The sequence below is a fragment of the Parus major genome, chromosome 1A, assembly GCF_001522545.3.
Source record: "Parus major isolate Abel chromosome 1A, Parus_major1.1, whole genome shotgun sequence".
Taxonomy (NCBI): Eukaryota; Metazoa; Chordata; class Aves; order Passeriformes; family Paridae; genus Parus; species Parus major.
Genome location: NC_031773.1, coordinates 56,207,792 through 56,227,684, shown reverse-complemented (window position 1 = coordinate 56,227,684; position 19,893 = coordinate 56,207,792). Strand labels below are relative to the sequence as shown.

Sequence of the window (19,893 nt, the reverse complement as noted above, 5' to 3'; positions counted from 1 at the left end):
ATCCCAGATGAATGCTTTAATAATTGGACAATTGGTTATGATAAATAGCTGTCTGATAAATGCCATTTGTGAAAAATTAAATTTATTTTGGAAGATACTTGGAGAAAGAAAAACCACAGAATAGTAAACAGTGTGGTGGTTTCTGTATTTATCAGGCCATGCCTCTGCAGTCCTTCAAACTCCAGCTAGTTTTCCTGATGGCCATGTTATGCTGGGTGTCTTTTGTGAAGCTCCAGTGCTGTCCTGGTTTGGATTGAGAGTATATTTGAAACCACAGTAATATTAGTTGGGGCAAGACAAATTTAGTCCAGCTGTAGTCATGATTTTTGTCTTCTGTCCTGTTTAAAAGCTCACATTTGCAGTAGAAACTGCATCTTTGAAAACTGGCAACAGGAAAAAAAATCTTCTGTTAATTTTTATTAATTCTTTATCTAAAAATCTTTGAAAACTGGCAACAGGAAAAAAATCTTCTGTTAATTTTTATTAATTCTTTATCTAAAAATTCAGCACAGGTTCTCCACTTTTTTTTTTTTTATTAAGTGAGAAGTTGTTTAAGAAAGATTCCTTTGTTTCTGCACAAGAATTTCAGTCACCAAAAGTTTGATAACATCTTTAGCAACAATTCTTTCTCCCCTTTGAAAATTACCATTTAATGAAAACAAACTAATTTACAGTAATTTGTTCCTTCTGGCTAGATTTCTATTTGTAAGATTTATGTAGTCCAGAAGAAAGATAGAAGAGATACTCTCTGAAATAGCTAAAAGCTTAGGATACAAAAGAGACAAATTCATTGTTCTAATCCAAAGCCTCCAAACCTGAACCTTAGTCTGTCTTTTAGTCCAGTATTTTATTATTTTATTGGATATGTATGTGTAGATGTGTATGTGTATCTGTATATTGTATATCTATAGATATAATGCCTTGTACTGAGTGAAGTAATTCAGCACTCAGGTCTCTGGGAAAGGGAGACTTGTGAGCAAGTTCATGCTTGGCAGGATAAGTTCTGAGACACCATGCTGTCTTAATGTGTCTCTCATTTTCTTTCATAGATGTTTGTCAAAGGTTGAGTTTCTTTCAACATAATGATAATTTAAAAAATAAAATTACCCTGAATTGTCCATATTATTCTTCATTCATTTTAAATTTCTTTTACTTGATCTTCTCTGTGAAAAAGAATATGATATGATCAAAATATGCCTTTTTCCCTTTAATATTCCTGACAGTCCTCTTAATTTCCCTTTTTATAGGTGGGCTGGATCCTGTCCATCCTCGATGAGCTGCAACTCAGCCCCCCACCTCCTGTGGCTGTCCTTCCACTTGGCACTGGGAATGACCTTGCCCGCACCCTCAACTGGGGTGGGGTAAGGACTGGCTGGGGTACCCTTACTTGGGGGTTCTCAGCTTGCTGCTCACGTTTAGTTGTGTGGGGTGGAACTTCCTTTTGGCTAAAATAGCAGGCAGGGCTGTGTCTAAAGTCTGCTTTACTCCGGCAGAACAGTTTGCTTCAATTTGCAGTCTGAGATTTTGAATTACTAATGATGTTGCAATAAAAGTATACGTAGATGTATATGGTATTTCAGGCCAAGTAACAAGAACAGTAAACAGGCTTCTAATTTAGGCATAATTTAAAGTTTCTCTTTGTTTATCCCTGACTACAACACTGGATTTATTCCAGGAAAGGCAAATATACTTAGAATTCCTCTCCTTATGGCCTTACTTTGCCTGCCCTAGACTTGTGCACCTCAATAGTAGCTTGTTAAAATGCTTGATCAAAAGTTTATCGAGGGTGTCAGGCATGTTGGGAAAGGAGGAAAGTCTGTCAGGTGATTGGTGAGTAACTTGATTTGTTTTCACCATCCATGGCTGATACTCTGGTCACTCTGCTGTCAGGGTTACACAGATGAGCCGGTGTCGAAGATCCTGTGCCATGTAGAAGATGGGACCATTGTCCAGCTGGACCGCTGGAATCTTCAGGTTGAGCGTAACCCTGATTTGCCTCAGGATGAGCTGGAGGATGGGGCACGTAAGGTTAGAGCCTGCTTTTTCCCATGGAAACTATAGAATGCTTATGAACCACTTTGGGTTACACTTTAAGCAGTGTGGGTGGGGAGTTCTGCCGCTTTTTAATTTTCTATATGCATCTCTCCCTTTGATTCTTTTCATGTGTCAGTGATTCTAGAGTTGTGTGAAAGGCATTTATTTGTTTGAAACATCCCTGGCATTGAACATTTATGTCAAAGATTCAATCCTGGAAAAAAATCCCTAGCATTTTATCAGAAAGGTCATGGTTGTTTTTCTCTAGTTGCAGGAAAAGAAACCCTGCCTCTGTTATCCATTCCCCAGTTAGACAAATCTAAAAGCAGAATGTAAAATTTTATTCCTTGGGATTTTTCTAATGGGTATCAGCTGTTTCCTGCTTTACAGCAAGGTGTAGTGTACTCTTGTATTTAACTTCTTCATATGTGGATCTCCATGTAATCTCTACTAGTGTATCTGGTAGTTGAAGAATGGAAAAATTTTTGTGAGGGAATCACATAGTAATGTATCATTTGGAATGGAGATGTCGAAAACACTACAAAATTTAAAACCCTCCCTATTCTATGAACCATTTTCCTCTTCTCAGTTATAATTTCCAGTTTATCTACTGGATGTTACAGTTGCCTCTCTGCAGCCCTGCTGGATGTGTGAAACAATGAAGAGGCCAGATGTATGCTTGCCTGCCTCATGCATCCTCAATAGGATTAGGGCTTTGTCTCTGGGACTTGGATTGCTCCTGGTTATATATGAAGCGAGAAGAACACAGCTGGAGTTTCATTTGCCATGCTGAGCTTGAAGAACCAGCAAAATCTTTGAAAACCTTTGTGTTGGTGATACGTTAAGTGGCGCAGCCTTATGGGAAATCTAAATGACAACATAAGGAACCCTTTGATGTGATAACAAAGACACGTATACGATCATAAAGCACTAGAGGTCTATTTGTGTTCTTTGGGCTCTTGGATCTGATCATTTTCCACAAGCCATTACTAACCTTCAGGGCAACCTTCTGCTTACATTTCCCTGACATGTTCCACTTTGTTCTTAGTAGGTTTTCATGATGAGCCAAGTTTAAATAGTTAAACCCTGGCATGTGGAGAAATGTTCCATTCATGTTGTTTTTATGTCTCTTTTTATTATCTAATTACAGCTCCCCCTCAATGTCTTCAATAATTACTTCAGTCTTGGATTTGATGCACATGTTACGCTGGAGTTCCATGAATCCAGAGGTAATAGGAACTTTTTATTTCCTTAGCCTTGTGGATGGACAGTTACTGTTTTAATTAGAAATAGAATTGGATTTAACGTCTTGCTCTTATCATTCAGAAGTAAAGCTGGAACATAAAACCTTAAGATACATACAAAAAGAAAAAGTGATTGTATCATGAGTTTCCAAAGGACTTCATGATTAAGAAGTGAAAAAAATTACTAAGAAGACTGTAATGTGCTTTAGAGGTTCCAAAGTATTAGATCTTGCAAAGGAGATGATAGGTGACTTGGAAAGGAGTCAGGTGTGAGTGTGGAAATGGAGGCAAGAGAGGAGCCATGAGACTGGAAGTGGCAGGAATATAACTGTGCTTTCAAGCTGAACAGCTGTTACCTATGGATCAGTATACCATAATGTCCCTGGACTTGGTACAGACCCAGACTGTCTCTCTGCAAGTTAAGAGGTTTAATGTCAGGAATTTGAGCAGTTGTGGCACCTTGTCTTTCCTCTTGCCTGTGGCAGTTATGACACCCTGTACAGACTGACCTGTGACAGGGCTGATATGGACAGCTTTGCACTGATATGAATGGCTTTATTTATATGGTGTAGGCAGGTGTGCTTGTAGAAACAAACCTTGTCCAAGTGTCTGCCTTCGGCTTTTGGGCATTCCAGCTTCTTCCACAGGTACTTTTTCTGAAGCACAGCCTTCCTTAAATTCACTGTCATACTATTAGGGTGTCATTTCAAGATGAAAAGATAGCACTTTAATGCCAAGCTAAATAAAGAGCAGGATACATGATGGAATGAGCTAATGCATATTTTATGATGTTTAAGACTGCTTCAAGCTTTAGGAATAATAATGAGGGGCCACAAAAGGGCACAGGAATGAAATTATGACAGCTGTATGCATTTTTTTATGAGTGCATATCACTCTGCATTGCTAATGTGACTGTGAATATACTGTATAGATTAAATGCATGGCTACTTTCTCACTTAATGGAGGCATTACTTAATAATGAAGTTATGGAGCCCTATAAAGAATGAATGTTATTCCAGACATGCCAGGGTTTTAAAAATTTACATGGGTGAAAATGCACTTGGCAGAGCAAGCTATGTGTCTGAGTATGCATGGCCAGGAGAACTTCTTGCAGCACAAGTCTGCACTGCTGGTGTCATTTTTGTCTTCTCAAATGCTAAAATATATGAAGTCAATTCTATGTATTTTACAAGAGGAAAGTTTATAGCCTTGGAGGTGTTACTGATGTGTGGGTTGTATTCTTTTTCATGTGATATTTTCCTGGGGAAGAAAAGGTTCCTGGGAGCACTTATTATAGCCTTTCAATACTTGAAGGGGATTTATAAGAAAAATAGGTCCTGTTTCAATAGGACAATGGATATTGGTTTTAAGCAAAATGAGTGTAAATTTGGACTAGATATGAGGAAGAAGTCTTTAACAATGAGGGTGGTAAAACACTGGCACAGGTTTCCCAGAGAGGTGGTAGATGCCCCATCCCTGGAAATGTTCAAAATTGGGTGGAATGAGGCTCTGAGCAATCTGATCTAGGTGAAGATGTCCCTGCCTAGTGCAGGGGGTTGGACTAGATGGACCTTAAAGGCTCCTTCCAGCCCAAAGTATCCCTGGCTCAGTGAATTAAGCAAAGCAGAGCAGATCATGATCTTATTTAGCACTTATGACAATCCAGAGAAATTCTTAGCAGCAGTAGCAAAATGTAAAGTACTTTCGTAGCTATAGCATTTGTGCTCTTGAGGTAAGTGGCTGTATGCATTTGCTTATGTGGAACAATTTAATCACATATAGTATTAAAACAAATGAATAACATGCTTGCAAACCAAAATAAGATAAATTGATATGGACTCTCAGCCTAGCAGGACACTTTATGCAGTAGAGATTGGTCAGCTGTTATATTTAGAATAAGCAGTGATTGCAGTGTCTCAGAGGATCCTACATATTAATGTGGCCTTTTCCATGGCAACCTCTACACTTTTCTTGTGACTAATCAGATTGAGACTTGAGGGCTGGATCCAAGGCTAATGCATTTAGCTCTGCTTCTTTAGGAAGTGTTTTGGGTAGTGGCTCTTTCCAGCTTCCTCCATTGGTATCCTTATGCTTTGGTAGAGCATGGAAGATGCAATTTACTTTATCCCTGCTGACGTGCTGTTTGGTCCCTCAGCTGTGCAGGACTGCTCATTTGCACAAAACCTGCCACTGCACACAGAGAGTTGAATACATTCTATTTTCTGCTTCCTTGATGGTTTAGGAATGGTGAGGATGGAGTGAGCCTTGGATATGCACTCAATCATTTACTTCTACAATCAAAGTTACACTCTAATCAACTTAAGGCTCTATATTAAAATCACAGAGTCCTTCCTCCCTACCCATGCTCATCTGTGTTGGCTGAAGTAGGACCAGTAGGTTGAGGGAGTATTTGTCATTAGATCCATGTAAGGTCCAGTGCTGTGGTGTCTGCTGTCTGAAACCACTGGGGATATTCACATGAGAGAATGTGCAGTACAGGCACCAAAGCCTTCAGAAGCCTTCTGCTGCTTAGCATGGGGTGTTGAGACTCTTTGAAAAGAGCTGTGAGCTCAATATGTGAGATGAGATTGACTTAATGCAATTAAATTGATTGTTTGAAGTAGAAGTGGCCCTGACTGAGCTTGAATCACCTGTGACACAGCAGCAGATATATTAACTGAGCCAAGAAGCAGACCAGAAACCTCAAGCAGCTCATTCTTACAAAATGGAGCCTTATTTTGTGAGATACAGTGGCTTTCAAGAGAACTAGAAGTATTGTTTTAAGTGGTCATTTGAGAGGTAATTTGGACGTGTCCACACTAATGTGATGCTTTAGCCAGAAGGATTGCCTTGGTAGTTTAATGTTTTCACTGGAGCATCAATGAACCACCGTGAGTAGTTGGCACTGAGTACAGGGTTCTGGAATCTCTAGGTGCCACAAAAGGAAAGCAGTTTCCAAGAAGGCTCAAGAATGAGCTGTATTCTGGGAAATGTGCCTTATATTGGGAGATAAAGGGAATTCCATTTAGCTTATTGGAAAGAAGGTTCAGAGGCTATTTAATCACTGCCTATATGTATTTACTCAAGGAGAAGATATCTGATAGTTGAAGGCTCTTTAATCTGACAGAGAGGCATAACAAGATTTAGCAGCTGGCTGTTGAAGACTGAAAATTTCAAGACTGGAAATGGCCACATTTACATTAACCATGAGAATAATTAACCATTTGATGTACATTACTACTAGACTTAAAATTCTTCATTGCTTGGAGTCTAATCAAAATTAAATGACTTTCTAAATAGGTTTTAGAGTAACTAATTTTTTTTTCCTGCAGAGATCTTTAGGTAGAAATGTCTATTCCTTAGTAACTCTTTAACACATCAGAATTTAGGGGCTCTTTACTCTTATAATTTGTTAATGCTTTACTCCTGGTTCAAAGCATGGGTTATTGTTTCATAAATTTCTAATAATTCTTATAGATTTGTTCTCCATTGTTAGAAACAGAAGTCTTACAAATTCTATTGAGGGATCATAAGATGAATAATCTGAGGCGTTAAATTAACTGATTGAATTCTCGTTACCTCTTTGCCCCTCTTGCCCTCTATTTCCACTCTCTATGAGAAAAGGGAAGGATTCAATATGAATGTTTGAAATCTTATAGCAGAGAAAGGCACAGATGGGGGACTCACACATGGAAAACCTATTTATGTTAATATTTTCGATGAGTGATACACTGAAAACACTGTAGTGCTGGCAGGGAGTGTGAAGGTATAATGAAGTCTACTTGTTTTATTAGAGTGTTCATATTTTTATTTTTCATCCTTTCACAGAAGCAAATCCAGAGAAATTCAACAGCCGATTTAGAAATAAAATGTTTTATGCAGGGGTAAGTACAGCTTTGTCTTACAGAATGATGTTAACTTAGTTGCTTGAATGTCTTCTTAATTACCTTCCTCCTCACTTTCTCACGTCAGGAGCTCATGCCAGTTCATTTTGCCTGTTACAACTTCAAGTGCACACATGCTGTTTCTGTCAGTGCCACACACAGGTGTCTGTAGAAAAGAGCCTGTGGTACTGTTATTATACAGAGCTGAGCAGGTGAGGAAAGTACCACACCTTTGACACAGTCCTGGTCATACCTTGGTCCCTCTGCTTCTGGCTCATAAGTTTCTTAAGGCACTGCTCTGCTTCTCTCAGGGCTTAGGAACTGCATTGATACTGACTTTCCTAGAAGAATTTCCAAAGTTTTGGCCTGTATTTAGTAGCTTTGAGGAACAGTATTGGATGTAGGATCATAAAACAGGCACAAATTAGATCTTTGGAGTAATTAATGATGGGTGAATATACACATATAAATACCCACTTGTGCATTCAGGAAGCAAATGAACAACACTTTATTCTGAAGCCATTAAGAGCAAACATCAGTTTGATAATAAATGACATATAATGTATTTCTGGATGATGACACCCACTGTACCCATGTGCCTTAAACATGGAAACAAATATGTGAGCAAGACTTTGTGCTTAATGGTCCAGGATACCATTGTGCTTGGGTGTCCAAGGACTTTTTTTCAGTTAAGCTCCAAAAAGAAGAAGTGTCACAATTTAAAACAATAAAATCAAGTCACATTTTCTAGGAGAGTAAGTTTGACCAAAGGATGTCATTTTGGTAATTAGTCCTGTGGAGTGATAAGAACTTAGGAGAAAAAAAGAGAGGAAGTGTTGCTAATTCCTGCACTTATTTCTGTTGCAGGCAGCCTTTACAGACTTTCTGCAAAGAAGCTCAAGAGATTTATCCAAGCATGTTAAAGTTGTGGTAAGTATAAGAAATTGTGTCATAGTATTGTGGGAAGGGGGTGGAGGTTTAGAGAGAGAGTGAGGTGAGAGTTTAATGGCTCTGTTACTTTTCAGTTTTGAGCATGACATTTGCAACACATTCCAAGGAAAGTCTTGGGAAAGTTGCTACAAAGCAGCAACACTTCTCTTGTCTGTGGCTCCATTCAGCAATTTCTCTGTGCTCTGTCACTTTGGCTTTGTAGTGTGATGGTACAGACCTGACTCCAAAGATCCAGGAGCTGAAGTTCCAGTGTATAGTGTTTTTAAACATACCCAGGTAAGCTCAAGACAGATTTTTGATGTTATACAAGAAAAATAACAATAGTTTTCAAAAGGCACCTACTAGTTGTCCTAGGCTGGGTGAATGTGCAGGAAGCATTTTGATTCTGGGCTACCTTGTTGAGAGCTGGCTGCTTATAATGCTGTTAATGATTTATGCAGAATGGCATCAGAGTTTAGGGTGCAGCACAACTGTTCTCTAAAAAGTTGAATATCCTAAGACAGTAGAAATGCTTAACAAACAAACTTTGAAAAGCTGTACTTCTAACCTGCAAACAAGTTAGTAAGAGACAGATACATGGTCTTTTGCTTAATTAGAATCAAAGTGTGAAAAAGAGGAAAGGGGCAGGAGGGGACAGAAATGGAGAGAGGGGAAGGATAAATGTTTTACCAGTAAAGGAATATGAGACTGCTGAAAGAAGTCATAGTTTTTAACATGTTACAAGGTGTTCTTAATAAAAATAAAAAAACATATAATAAAAATATAACTGAATTATCAAAAGTTTTTAATCTCTGGCTGTCTAGGACAGTAGTCTCCAAACTTAATTTGATTGTACATTTCTATCAGTAAAAAGCTTTTAAGCACCACCCCAATATATTTATAAATCATATACATGTACCTCTATACTAGTATTACAAGCAATATAAAGCATACACAAATATGAATTAAGAATGAATGTCATAAAGATGAGACAAACACTTATTTTAATGTTTGCTTTCTTATTAAAGGTAAAAATAATTTTTTTCTTCATGCACTCTAATTGTCTTGTCAGTTGTGGATTTTTCTTGCATGCCCTACTTTGGAGACCATTAGACAACCACCTACTTTGCTCCACAGGCAGTCCCAAACACTTCATCTTTTGAGTCCTGTACTGCAAGCTTCTTCTTGGTGTCACCTCTCCAAAGTTCCCACCTCTATCACTTTTAGATCACTTTCACATCTATTCTTTGATGGTGGAAAAGAGAGATGCCACAGCTGTATCTGTTCCTGCTTCTTATGTCTTCCAGCCTCCTCAAGCTATGCAGCATTTTGCATTCCTTGTGCTGTTAGAACTGCTGAGCTAGCAGGGAGAGAGGAAAGAGGGCCAAAACAGCTTTATGGCACAACAGCTCACCGGCAGGAATCAAAGCAAATAGGGAGGAAAGAGCGCTGCTGCTCTATGACCTATTTCCTAGTGTTTCCCCATTTTCCTCAGAGAGGAACCTGATAAAGTTTATGGTGAATATATCTGAGAGTGTTGTATCAGCTTGGGAACAAAAAGAGCAGGCCAAAAGGCTACTAGTCAGGACCCATCAGGGCAGGCTGCTTTCTCCAGCTGGCTCTCCAAACCTCTCTCTGTAGGTACTGTGCTGGCACAATGCCCTGGGGGAACCCTGGTGATCACAGAGACTTTGAGCCCCAGCGTCATGATGATGGCTACATTGAAGTCATTGGGTTCACCATGGCCTCGCTGGTGAGTACATGGGGGTGCTGCCAGGCTGGGTGAACTCCATGGGCAGCACTGCAGACTGCAAAATATTCCCTGTTATTGAAAAACAAATGTGTTTCCCCATAGTCAGATAAGGCCAAAGCATGCTCTGCTGTTAAATGGCAGGGTCCAATTGTTAAGAGAAATGCTATTTAATGTTATTTAATAATAAAAAGTATTGCATGCAAAATATGGCTGATTTGCATGTGCAGTGCTCCAAAGTCAAATAACAAGATTATTACAGTATGATAAGAGCATGAATTCATGATTTTGCTGTGGGCATGCTCTATGATCAAATAAACACACACTTTTCTTTTTAACTCTTATATATTTCAATCTATGGCATTAAAGTCTATTTTTAGGTATAGCTGATATATAAATATGAAATATTATATAAAGTTTTATGTACATACAGTTTCCATATGCTCACCAAAAATCTTGAGGAACTTTAGAAATGGCTGTGGAAAACTTTATTAGTATTCTTTGCCTGAATTATATCTCTCCTCTTTATTCTGTTAGGAAAAGGAAATTCAGCCAATGATTTTAATTTGTCAGTGCACTTTCTTTCAATGCTGTCCTTAAAGTGAACTAAAACTGAGCTACTATAAAAGCAATTTCGCTGTAAATACCTGTTTGTGTCCTGCTGTGACGGTGGTCAAATACTGTGACAGTGTGTTCAGGGGGTGGTTAAATGAAACCAGAGCTGACAATTATCCCCATGCTACCTAAGGCACTGCAGCTTGGACTTAGTGTGGCCAGCGAAAGGCCCATAACTGAACTTCCTGGCAAGTTTTTATAGCTCACACATAGCTCCATACCCACAGGCCTTTGTTGTTGCTGTCTTATGTAAGCTAGTTTAAAACATAGATGGATAAGCCTGTTCTAGCTAAACTCTCTTGTTGTGTGACCTGCCCTCAGTCTGTATCACTTTCAGTAATGCCCACAATAATGGCTATTTGTCACCTCAAAGAGAAACTCAAGCAAATCTAATCTTCAAAGTAAGCAAAAGGCAGTCTTGATCAATCTCTCCTTTAAAAGTTTGTCTGTGTTAAGGGTACTTTCCTGGCCTTTTTTCTTTTTATTTTATTTTATTTTATTTCTGATGGGCCTAGTCCATTTCACAGAATGACTGGGTTGGAAAAAACATTCAGATCATCAAGACCAACCTAGCCCTAACACCTCAGCTAAACCATGGCACTGAGTGCCACATCCAGTCTTTTTTCAAACACATCCAGTGATGGTGACTCCATCACCTCCCCAGGCAGACCATTCCTGGACTTTATCACCCTTTCTGTAAAAAAAAAAAATTCCTAATATCCAAACTATATCTCCCTTGGTGCACCTTGAGACTGTGTCCTCTTCTATCAGTTGCTGCCTGGAGAAAGAGACTGACCCCACCTGCCTACAGCCACCTCTCAGGAGGTTGTAGAGAGTGATAAGGTCACCTCTGAGTCTCCTTTTCTCCAGGCTAAACAACCCCAGCTCCCTCAGCCATTCCTCACAGGGTTTGTGTTCCCAGCCCCTCACCAGCCTCGTTGTCTCCTCTGGACACACTCAAGCGTCTCAACATCCTTCCTGAACTGAGGGGCCAGAACTGGACACAGTATTAGCCTAGTAGATCTGGTGGAATAAATGTGAAGAGTTTAGGGCATGTTTTTGAAAATGCTGTCAAAATTATCTTTAGCATGTAGAAACTGACAGTTTCCAGTCAGAAGGGTTTTTTTTTTTGTGTTTGCCACAAACACAGTTCTAGTCAATAGAAGTGTCTAGACAGATCTCAAAATCTGCCAACAATTTCACTTGGGGTTGAATTTAAGTAGGGCCTTTGAGCTGCAGTTTCTCCTTAAAGAAAGCCTAGTTGACAACTGAGGGTCTACAGTTGTACTTTGGTTGTGATGCTGAAGAATGATTGTAACCCTAGACTGTATTGATAAAATCCTAACTTGCCTTGTATGTCTCTCAGATGTGCTTGTTGTACCTAAGTGGGTCTGCGAAACCAAGGGAAAGAACTTTATAGAAAGCGTTACTATATTACTGATCATATTGTCAATTGATCCATAATTTTAAGTGCACAGGCCTTGACTTGTGTTTAGGCTATTCTCTGTAAGCATTGCAGTAATATGAGAATTTTTTTCTGCATCTGAGAGATGAGAGTTAATTGTCACATAATAGTAATATTCATTAAAAAAACTACATTTCTGCCCAAACATGTCTGTCTAGAAACTTGAAGGATCTGCTCATTGTCTGACTTGCTTAATTTCTTTGAAATGAATTCTTAAACATGCTTTTTAATTTTTTTAACAAGGTTCTTATGCTTGCTCTTTTCAGCCTGTCTAATGTTGAGGTTGACTTGATGTGTAAGCTTTCATAATAAAAAATTTAAATTTATCTAATTCACATTAAGGACTACTCTGTTCAGGAAGGGGGAATCATTTTTCTGCCTCGCAGATGTATCTAATTGAGGATGTTGTTTTAAAGAGCAAATAATTATTAGCATTACTGTTATTGTAAAAACAAACCAACCAAAACAAATTGAAAACTTTAAGAATGAACACAATTATTAATTTGTGTATGCACATGTGTATATAGATGATGAATCCTATAATGCATGTGGCTAGATAGCTGCTTGTTGCTCACCACTCCTCTTTAGGAAATTTTAAGTATTGCTTTGCAGTTTTGGGGTGAAAACTCTTTCATTGTGCTCTTTTAGGATAGCTTAGGTGTGGATCACTGTGTAATGGATGTTGTCAGCAAAGTGGCATTTTGGGTTCGTTAATTGCCTCAGCTATCTCTGTTCTGAGGTATCTTTTCTTTTCCCTGCTTGGTGTGGTGTTTGTTTGTGGTTTTGGTTTGTTTGTTTTTTGCAGGCTGCTCTCCAGGTGGGTGGTCACGGAGAGAGGTTGCACCAGTGCCGGGAGGTGACGCTTTTGACGTACAAATCTATCCCCATGCAAGTGGATGGCGAACCCTGTCGGTTGGCTCCCTCCCTCATCCGGATCTCCTTAAGGAACCAAGCCAACATGGTGCAGAAAAGCAAGAGGAGAACATCTATGCCTTTGCTGAATGAGTGAGTTGCATATGTGCATGTCCTAACGGCGGGAGGCCCGTGTGGGGCAGCATATTCCGTCATGGATTTTGCATGTACTGGACTTGCAGTGCGTTTGAAAAATAAATTTTAAAAAAATCACATATTCTGAAGTCCCTTTTCACTCTTTTGTAAATACTTATCTGACTTTCTTTTACTCTTTATCTTCTGAGTTACTCCTGTCTTGCTTTTAGACTGGTGTTGTATCTTTCTGTTATGTATTTCTTTATTTAGAGAGGTTTCTGCAGGCTTGGCAGTGTGCCCCTGGCTTCTGATGGTTCTGCATATGTATGCCATTTGCCCTTGAAGTTTTTTTGATTTAGTTTCTCAGCTTTATTGATCTGCTTTTTAAGCTGCATCGAAGACCCCGTAAGAAATTGCCACAATCAAGAGCTAATCAGGACATATTTCAGTCTCTGTTGTGAGCACATGCTGCCTGGCAGAGTTTATGGAGAAAGATTTGAATGTCCTGAAAGAACTGTTTGTACTTTGTAGGAAATACTTCTCCAGTCTAGAAACTCAAAAGAGAAATGACTATTGTAAATATGACTAGAGAGAAGCTAAGAAGATTTGAAACTACTAGATAGTGAAGAGGAATACACAGGACTAACATTCCTTTTCATGATTAAAATTTCTTTACAAGCTGTAATATATAATGTAATATAATACTGTAGATATATTTTAATGAAAAGAAACCTAAATAGTCACATTTTGACCTATGGAAATGACCATCCAATAGAATAATTTAGATTATTTTTTAGAGGGTACTTTTGTAATCCTTGTATAGGATTTATAGCAATCCTTTATTGCTGCTAAAATGAGTGATACAAGGGACTTGGCTGGTTTTCATCAAGGATTCTAAATGTGAAGCAAAACAGTCTGTCCCTTATCCATAGATACTGAACTAATGGCCTAAATATATTAAGGATCCACATTTAATTCAAACACTCATGCACCGAGGCTTTGATATTTCGGGGGAAATGGGTGGGGAATTTTGCTGTTGCTATTGTAATGGTGAGGCAGGCTCTGTAAAGAGATATAATACCTTTCAATAGACTAACTCATATTATGGGGAAAAAAAGGACGAGATATTAGGCACACCTTTTCTCTCCAGCTGTCTTAAAAGTTGTGTGCCTTACAGCTGTATATCTAGAGAAAAATACTCCTTTACTTTAAACTTGGACTCCAGCCCTTAAGAGTTTTTTGTCATCCCCTGTCAATCTATTAATGTAATCAAAGCCACCCTGGTTACTTTCAATATGTTCCTGTTTAATTTAGCTCTCTGTTCTCTTACTGTGACTAATGCCTTAAGTTGCAGTAGAAGCCTGTTTCTCTAATGTGCAATTTCTATTTGACTGGAAAATACATAAGGTGTACTCATCTTTCTTGAGCAGAGAATAGTAGACTCTTACCTATGGACAGCAAATTCCAATTTCACCCAACCACAACTCCTCATTCCTCAATCATTAGTGAAAGCTAGAATAAAACAGAGAGCAATACTGGGACATCTTTTTCTACTCTGAAGGAGGCTAATGCAAATTTTAAAAGAGAATTTTTGGTATTTCAAACCAATAATTAGCATGGTTAGGTTTGGATTTTTAGATCTGAATTTAAACTGTGGTAGGGAAATGCAGATAGTATATGCCAATTGTCAAGTGGATATTCTTCATGGTTTAGCTTGATTTAAATGTGCCATGGTACGCTAAATTGCTGTCAGAGTCCTTTGATTTGGCTGAGGTATTTTTCTGCAGATCTGTGTCTTGGGAAAATGCAAATGATCTGTCAGGAACTGTAGTCGCAGCTTCACATATCAGAAACTGTGTGTGTATATATTTACATCTATTTCTATATATATATCTGTGTATGTACTTCACTCTGAGGTGTTGAAAAGGAAGGAGAGAGGGTTTGAATCTTCTAATGTGATAAAAAATAAGTGACTTGTTAAAGGTTAAAATCTAGGAAGCATATTAGTGTTGTAAGGAGTTCGTTCAATATGATGCTAATTGGTAGTATTGCACAAGTGAAGAAATTTGTAATTAAATATGCTTATTTATTTTTCTTAACCTGATCTCTAGGATATAACTCCTTGCTCTGTTGGAATCTCCCAGAAAGCCTTGTATTAGATTGAACATGATAGATTAAGAGGTTTTTTTATGACTATCATTTGAATGTTAGATGTGTGAGATAAGTCAGTGGGTCTGGAGCTGTCCTTAATTACTAGACAGCCCTTCTTGAGCTCCTTGCCAGGAAAGCAATTAGAAAATTATCTTGGTCACAGAAATGCAGAGTTTTTATATTGTTAGCTTTGATATTATTGCCGGATAAGAAGTGGGACTGAGTAGAAAAAGACTTAATTGAAGAAGTTTTACACTGTTTCTGTATTTATTTTTTTTTGTCCCAATCCTCTGTGGGTGTTTTTTTTTGTTCTCCTTTAAACACTTGTCAGCTAAGTTCTCATTCCTGTTCTCCACTATTGATCCATAGCATGTGAAAGAGACAACACATAGCTTGGTTTTCTGTGACTAAGCCAAGAATGTGGCTGTGAGCTGTACCAAACATTATGGGGAATAAGAAGACAAACCGTGGTTTAGCTTTTCCAGGAATAATTTTCTGATTCGAAACTCCTGCATAGTATACTCCCCAGTAAGTTTCAGTTAATGAACACTTTCTGAATTTCTGCAAAACGTATTTTGCTCTCACTGACTTTTAGTTTGGGTTGAGGAAGAGCATCCTGTGTAATGGAAGAGAAAGAAGAGGGAAGAGCTTTTAGATAAAACGTATTTGATACATTCAAGAAATAGAAAGGGATAATTTGAATAGAAACATTTAATATAAAGCAGGCAAATTAATACTGTGAGTCACTACGTATAAAATACAAGTTTTCCTAAGGTATGAGAAAGAGGAATGGAAACAGCAACTTGTCATTGTGGATACAAAATGTTCAGTAAGGGTATTTTTTTCTTAAACAGTAATTAAAGATGGTCAGCCCTTGGAGACAATTCCATCCATCTGGATCTCAGCTTCAATGTTTGTTTGCATTTCTGGACCTACTTCCAAGTCTGTTGCTTTGAAATTTTTCAGTGCCTGTGGAAGAAATTCTGGGGTCCCTTGTCTTCCTTGTACAGTTATGTGCCAGCTTGTCACTGGTCCTCACTTGTGTCGTTAGAAAGCTCCTGTGTGGCACATAGCAATGATTTTCTCCATTTGCATGTCTTCAGTTGCTCTTGGCTTCCTGGTGTGAACTCGGAGCTCTGCATGTCCCTTCATTCAACTTTTATGTGACGCATTCCTTTCGTTTCTGTTTAAATGTTGTGTGTCTTTCTCTTTCTTTCTTCTCTTCCACTCCTTCTCTCTCTCTCTCTCTCTCTCCCACCTTTTTTCCTTGTCTGTCCTCACCATGTGCTGTTTTTCTCCCGGCCACTCATTTCCTGCTGCCTTATAGTATCCATAAAGTGCAGTCTGCTGACCTGAGGAGAGTCTCGGCTCCCCCTGATTCCTTCACTGTGTGAGTATCTGGCTTTTTTCTATTCTATAAATTCCGAAGCCTATTGTTATTAACCTGTGTCATTCAGCCAAGAGATGGGGCAGTAAAATCCAGTGACAAATGGGAAGATCAGATGACAGCATGAGTGATGGGCACAGGATCTTGCCAGGAAGGGCACACTTCCACAGTAGCCAAGAGCAGGTGTGGTGATGGTGACCAGGTTCAACCATGAGCCAGCTCCCCAAACATCCATAGCAACAGGCACATCTAAAGTTTAATGCCAGGCTTCATTCCTCGAAAGTATTGAGATGAGATCTTTTCAATACAACAAAGGAGGTTTCCTTTGAACATGAGGAAAAAATGCCTTTTATCATAAAGTTGACAGAGCACTGGCACAGATTGCCAAAAGGCAAGGCTGTGGAATCTTCATCTTTAGTCATGATCAGACCCTGTGTGGTCATGATCCTGGACAGCCTGCTCTAGCCTGCTTGAGCAGGGCTTTGCAGCAGATGACCTCTAGAGGTCTCTTCCAGCTTCAACCATTCTGTCATTCTCTGAGATTTCAGAAGGCCGCAAGTACTTCATTGTTATTTTGCAAACAAGGAAAGACTTCCAGTTTGGTGTGCCTTTTCTATGGGTCCAGTTTGCTGCATTCTGCTGAGAAGAATAATGAAACCAATTTGTCTCACCAAGTCAGCATCTAAATCAACCTCTAGAAAAAAGTTGAGGTAACCTTTATTTCTTAAACAGAACATTGAACTATGTGTCTAGGAGAATGAATACTATTTCCAAGCTCAGGGATACCCCTTGGAAAATGACCTCCAAGTTTTGATGTAGTTCATTTTAATGTCCCATTTTATATCAGCTGTCAGAATAAAGCAGGGAGAGAAAGATTTGCAAGCCCCAAACTAATTTGAAAGTCAAAGATGTTCTGTATCTTAAAATCTGTAAAAATAGATTAAACATGCTGCTGCACTGGGGCTGCCAATTAATCTGTCTGGAAAATTAAAATAAGAACCCATGAGGTAACAGGGAAATTTGATTTGGATTATGATGGCTTTGAGATTCAAATATTCCTTTGTTTTTTTGTTGAACAACATAGAAGCAGAATGAGTTCCAGTTACTACTGAACAGCAGGGCAGATCCTACTGAGACCTGGTGATGTATATAGCCTGTCTTAGATAAATGTCAGGATTTCTGTTTCAGGAGATGCATGGGAATTTGGGGCAGCCAATTTATTAGGCTCATATGGTGTATTATTGCAGAGACAGTAGAACTGTAGTGTGATGCGTTGCAAATGCTCATATAAGGTATGTAAGTAAATACTAGTGCTGTATTTTTGAGGGTCTTTTAGAAGGAAGGTAAAAACTTGCATTTTCCTGCTGGATGTTCAGAGCTGAGAAGATGCACATTGTCTTGTTTGGTTGATGCAAAGGAATGCTGAAAAAATTACCATTGAAAAATAAAATATTTACTTGTGTAGCTCTTACAGTCCTTCTGCAAGTGGAATAAACACTATAGGTAGGCTGTAATTGTTTTTTAAATTACAAAATCTGAATAAATAAAAATAGTAATAATAAAATCTGCATAAATGAAAATACAAATATCAGAAATATCAATTGGTATTGTAAATACTACTCATTTATGGAGTTTATGTGGTAATGATTGCAGCAGAGTATACCTATAAAACCTGTGTGAATAACAAAAGGGGAATAGAAAATAATGTTTTTGCTTTTAGAGATCCAAATTCCAAACAGAATCAACTTTCTTAGGCTTAATATGGTTACTGTCTATAAGAGGAGGGTTTAATAAGGAACAGTAGGAGGAAAGGTGTAAGGGAGAAAGTGGTAGAAAGTGAGCTATTCTTCAAATGCATCTTCTCTTTTTTTTCTGAAACATGATTTATAGGGCATTGAGTCTCATAGTCTCTTCATCAGTTTTTCCTATTTAACATGTGGGTTTCTGAACATGGGTTTCATGCCGTGTTCTCTGGCAGCCCAGAGGGCCAACCATATCTTGGGCTGCATCCAAGGCAGCATGGCCAGCAGGTCAATGGAGGTAATTCTGCCCCTCTGTTCTGCTCTTGTGAGACCTCACCTGCAGTGCTGCACCCAGCTGCAGGGTCCCCGCCACGGGAAGGATGCTGACCTGTTGGAGTGAGCTCAGTGGAAGGACCCCAAGGTGATTAGAAGGATTGAACATCTCTCCTATGAGGAAAGGCTGAAAGAGCTGGGATTGCTCAACCTGGAGAAGAAAAGGCTTTGGGGTAACTTAATTGTGACCTTCCAGTACCTGAAGGGAGCCTACAAGAAATATGGAGAGGGGGACCATTTACAAGCACATATAATGACAAGTGGAATCATTTCAACCTGAAAAAATATAGGTTTGGATTAGATATTATGAAGATATTCCTTATGGTGAGGTACTGGAACAGGTTGCCCAGAGAGGTTGTGGTGCCCCATCCCTGGAAGTGTTCAAGGCCAAGTTGGATGGGGCTTTGAACAACCTGGTCTTGTGAAAGGTATCTCTGCCCATGGCAGGGGAGTTGGAACTAAGTGATCTTTGAGGTCTCTCCCAACCCAAAAAATTCTATAATTCTGTTTAAAGGGATTATTACTTACGGAGAACACACTGTACTTAGAAGGGTAAAGTGTGAGAGATCCACAGTTAGCATTCAGGAGAAGAAAAACAAGTACCAGGATTCTACTGGGAACTTCAGTATGTGTCTGTACTTTAAATACCTGTGTGGGTCTAGCCTCTACAAAGCAAAGTGCATTTGCTGAAGCAATTGTGAGATAATGAAGTGCCAAAGAATTTAGTTGGGTTCACTTGGCATATCTGGGATAACACTTATGTCCTGGGTTTGGCTGTGACATGGCTAATTTTCTCCCTAGTAGCTGTACAGAACTGTTTTTTTGGATTTATGGCAAGAATAATGTTTTGGCTGTTGCTAAGTAGTGTTTATCCCAAGTAAAGGACTTTTCAGTGTCTCACACTCTGTTGCTGAGGAGCTGCACTCAAAGCTGGGAGGGAGTGGGGCCAGGTAAGCTGGCACAAACACACCAGAGGAGGTCATGACTGGGATGTAAACTGGAAGAGTTACCTGGGAGGGGTCTGACTGCTGTTTGAGTATATGCTGCATGGTGAGAAGTTGTATCATGCATCACTTTTTTCTCTCATGTTTGAAACTGTCTCTACCTCCCACTTATAGCTACAATTATTATTATTACCGTATTTATTACTATTATACTATTTTGTTCTATCGTGAAATTCTCATCCCATCTCTGAGGTTTATCTTTTCTTTCCAATGCTTCTCCTAACCAAGGTGACTGTACATTGGCCCAGCATTTTATGACATGGCTGCTCATCTAGCTCAGATTCCCAAATGAAAGAAAAAAATATGTTGTAGAGCTTAGAATTTCAAGGGTATTTTTTTCTTTTAGGTAAAGAGCTTAGCTAGAGCT

The 19,893-nt window shown here is 38.9% G+C and overlaps 1 protein-coding gene across 7 annotated transcripts in view; it reads left to right on the top strand.

Annotated features, from left to right (window-relative positions):
- DGKI (diacylglycerol kinase iota) overlaps positions 1–19,893 on the top strand; it is a 201,550-nt gene that overhangs the window by 109,587 nt on the left and 72,070 nt on the right. For 5 of the 7 annotated variants that reach the window (XM_019006711.2, XM_019006712.2, XM_033514424.1 and 2 more), the window contains 9 exons: positions 1,248–1,361; positions 1,891–2,028; positions 3,185–3,263; positions 7,107–7,162; positions 8,030–8,092; positions 8,316–8,389; positions 9,734–9,845; positions 12,728–12,927; positions 16,388–16,450. In XM_019006711.2, coding sequence (XP_018862256.1) covers positions 1,248–1,361; positions 1,891–2,028; positions 3,185–3,263; positions 7,107–7,162; positions 8,030–8,092; positions 8,316–8,389; positions 9,734–9,845; positions 12,728–12,927; positions 16,388–16,450 — 899 coding nt within the window. The remainder of the gene's footprint in view (positions 1–1,247; positions 1,362–1,890; positions 2,029–3,184; positions 3,264–7,106; positions 7,163–8,029; positions 8,093–8,315; positions 8,390–9,733; positions 9,846–12,727; positions 12,928–16,387; positions 16,451–19,893) is intronic. The other 2 variants (XM_019006713.2, XM_033514423.1) reach the window with 1 other exon arrangement.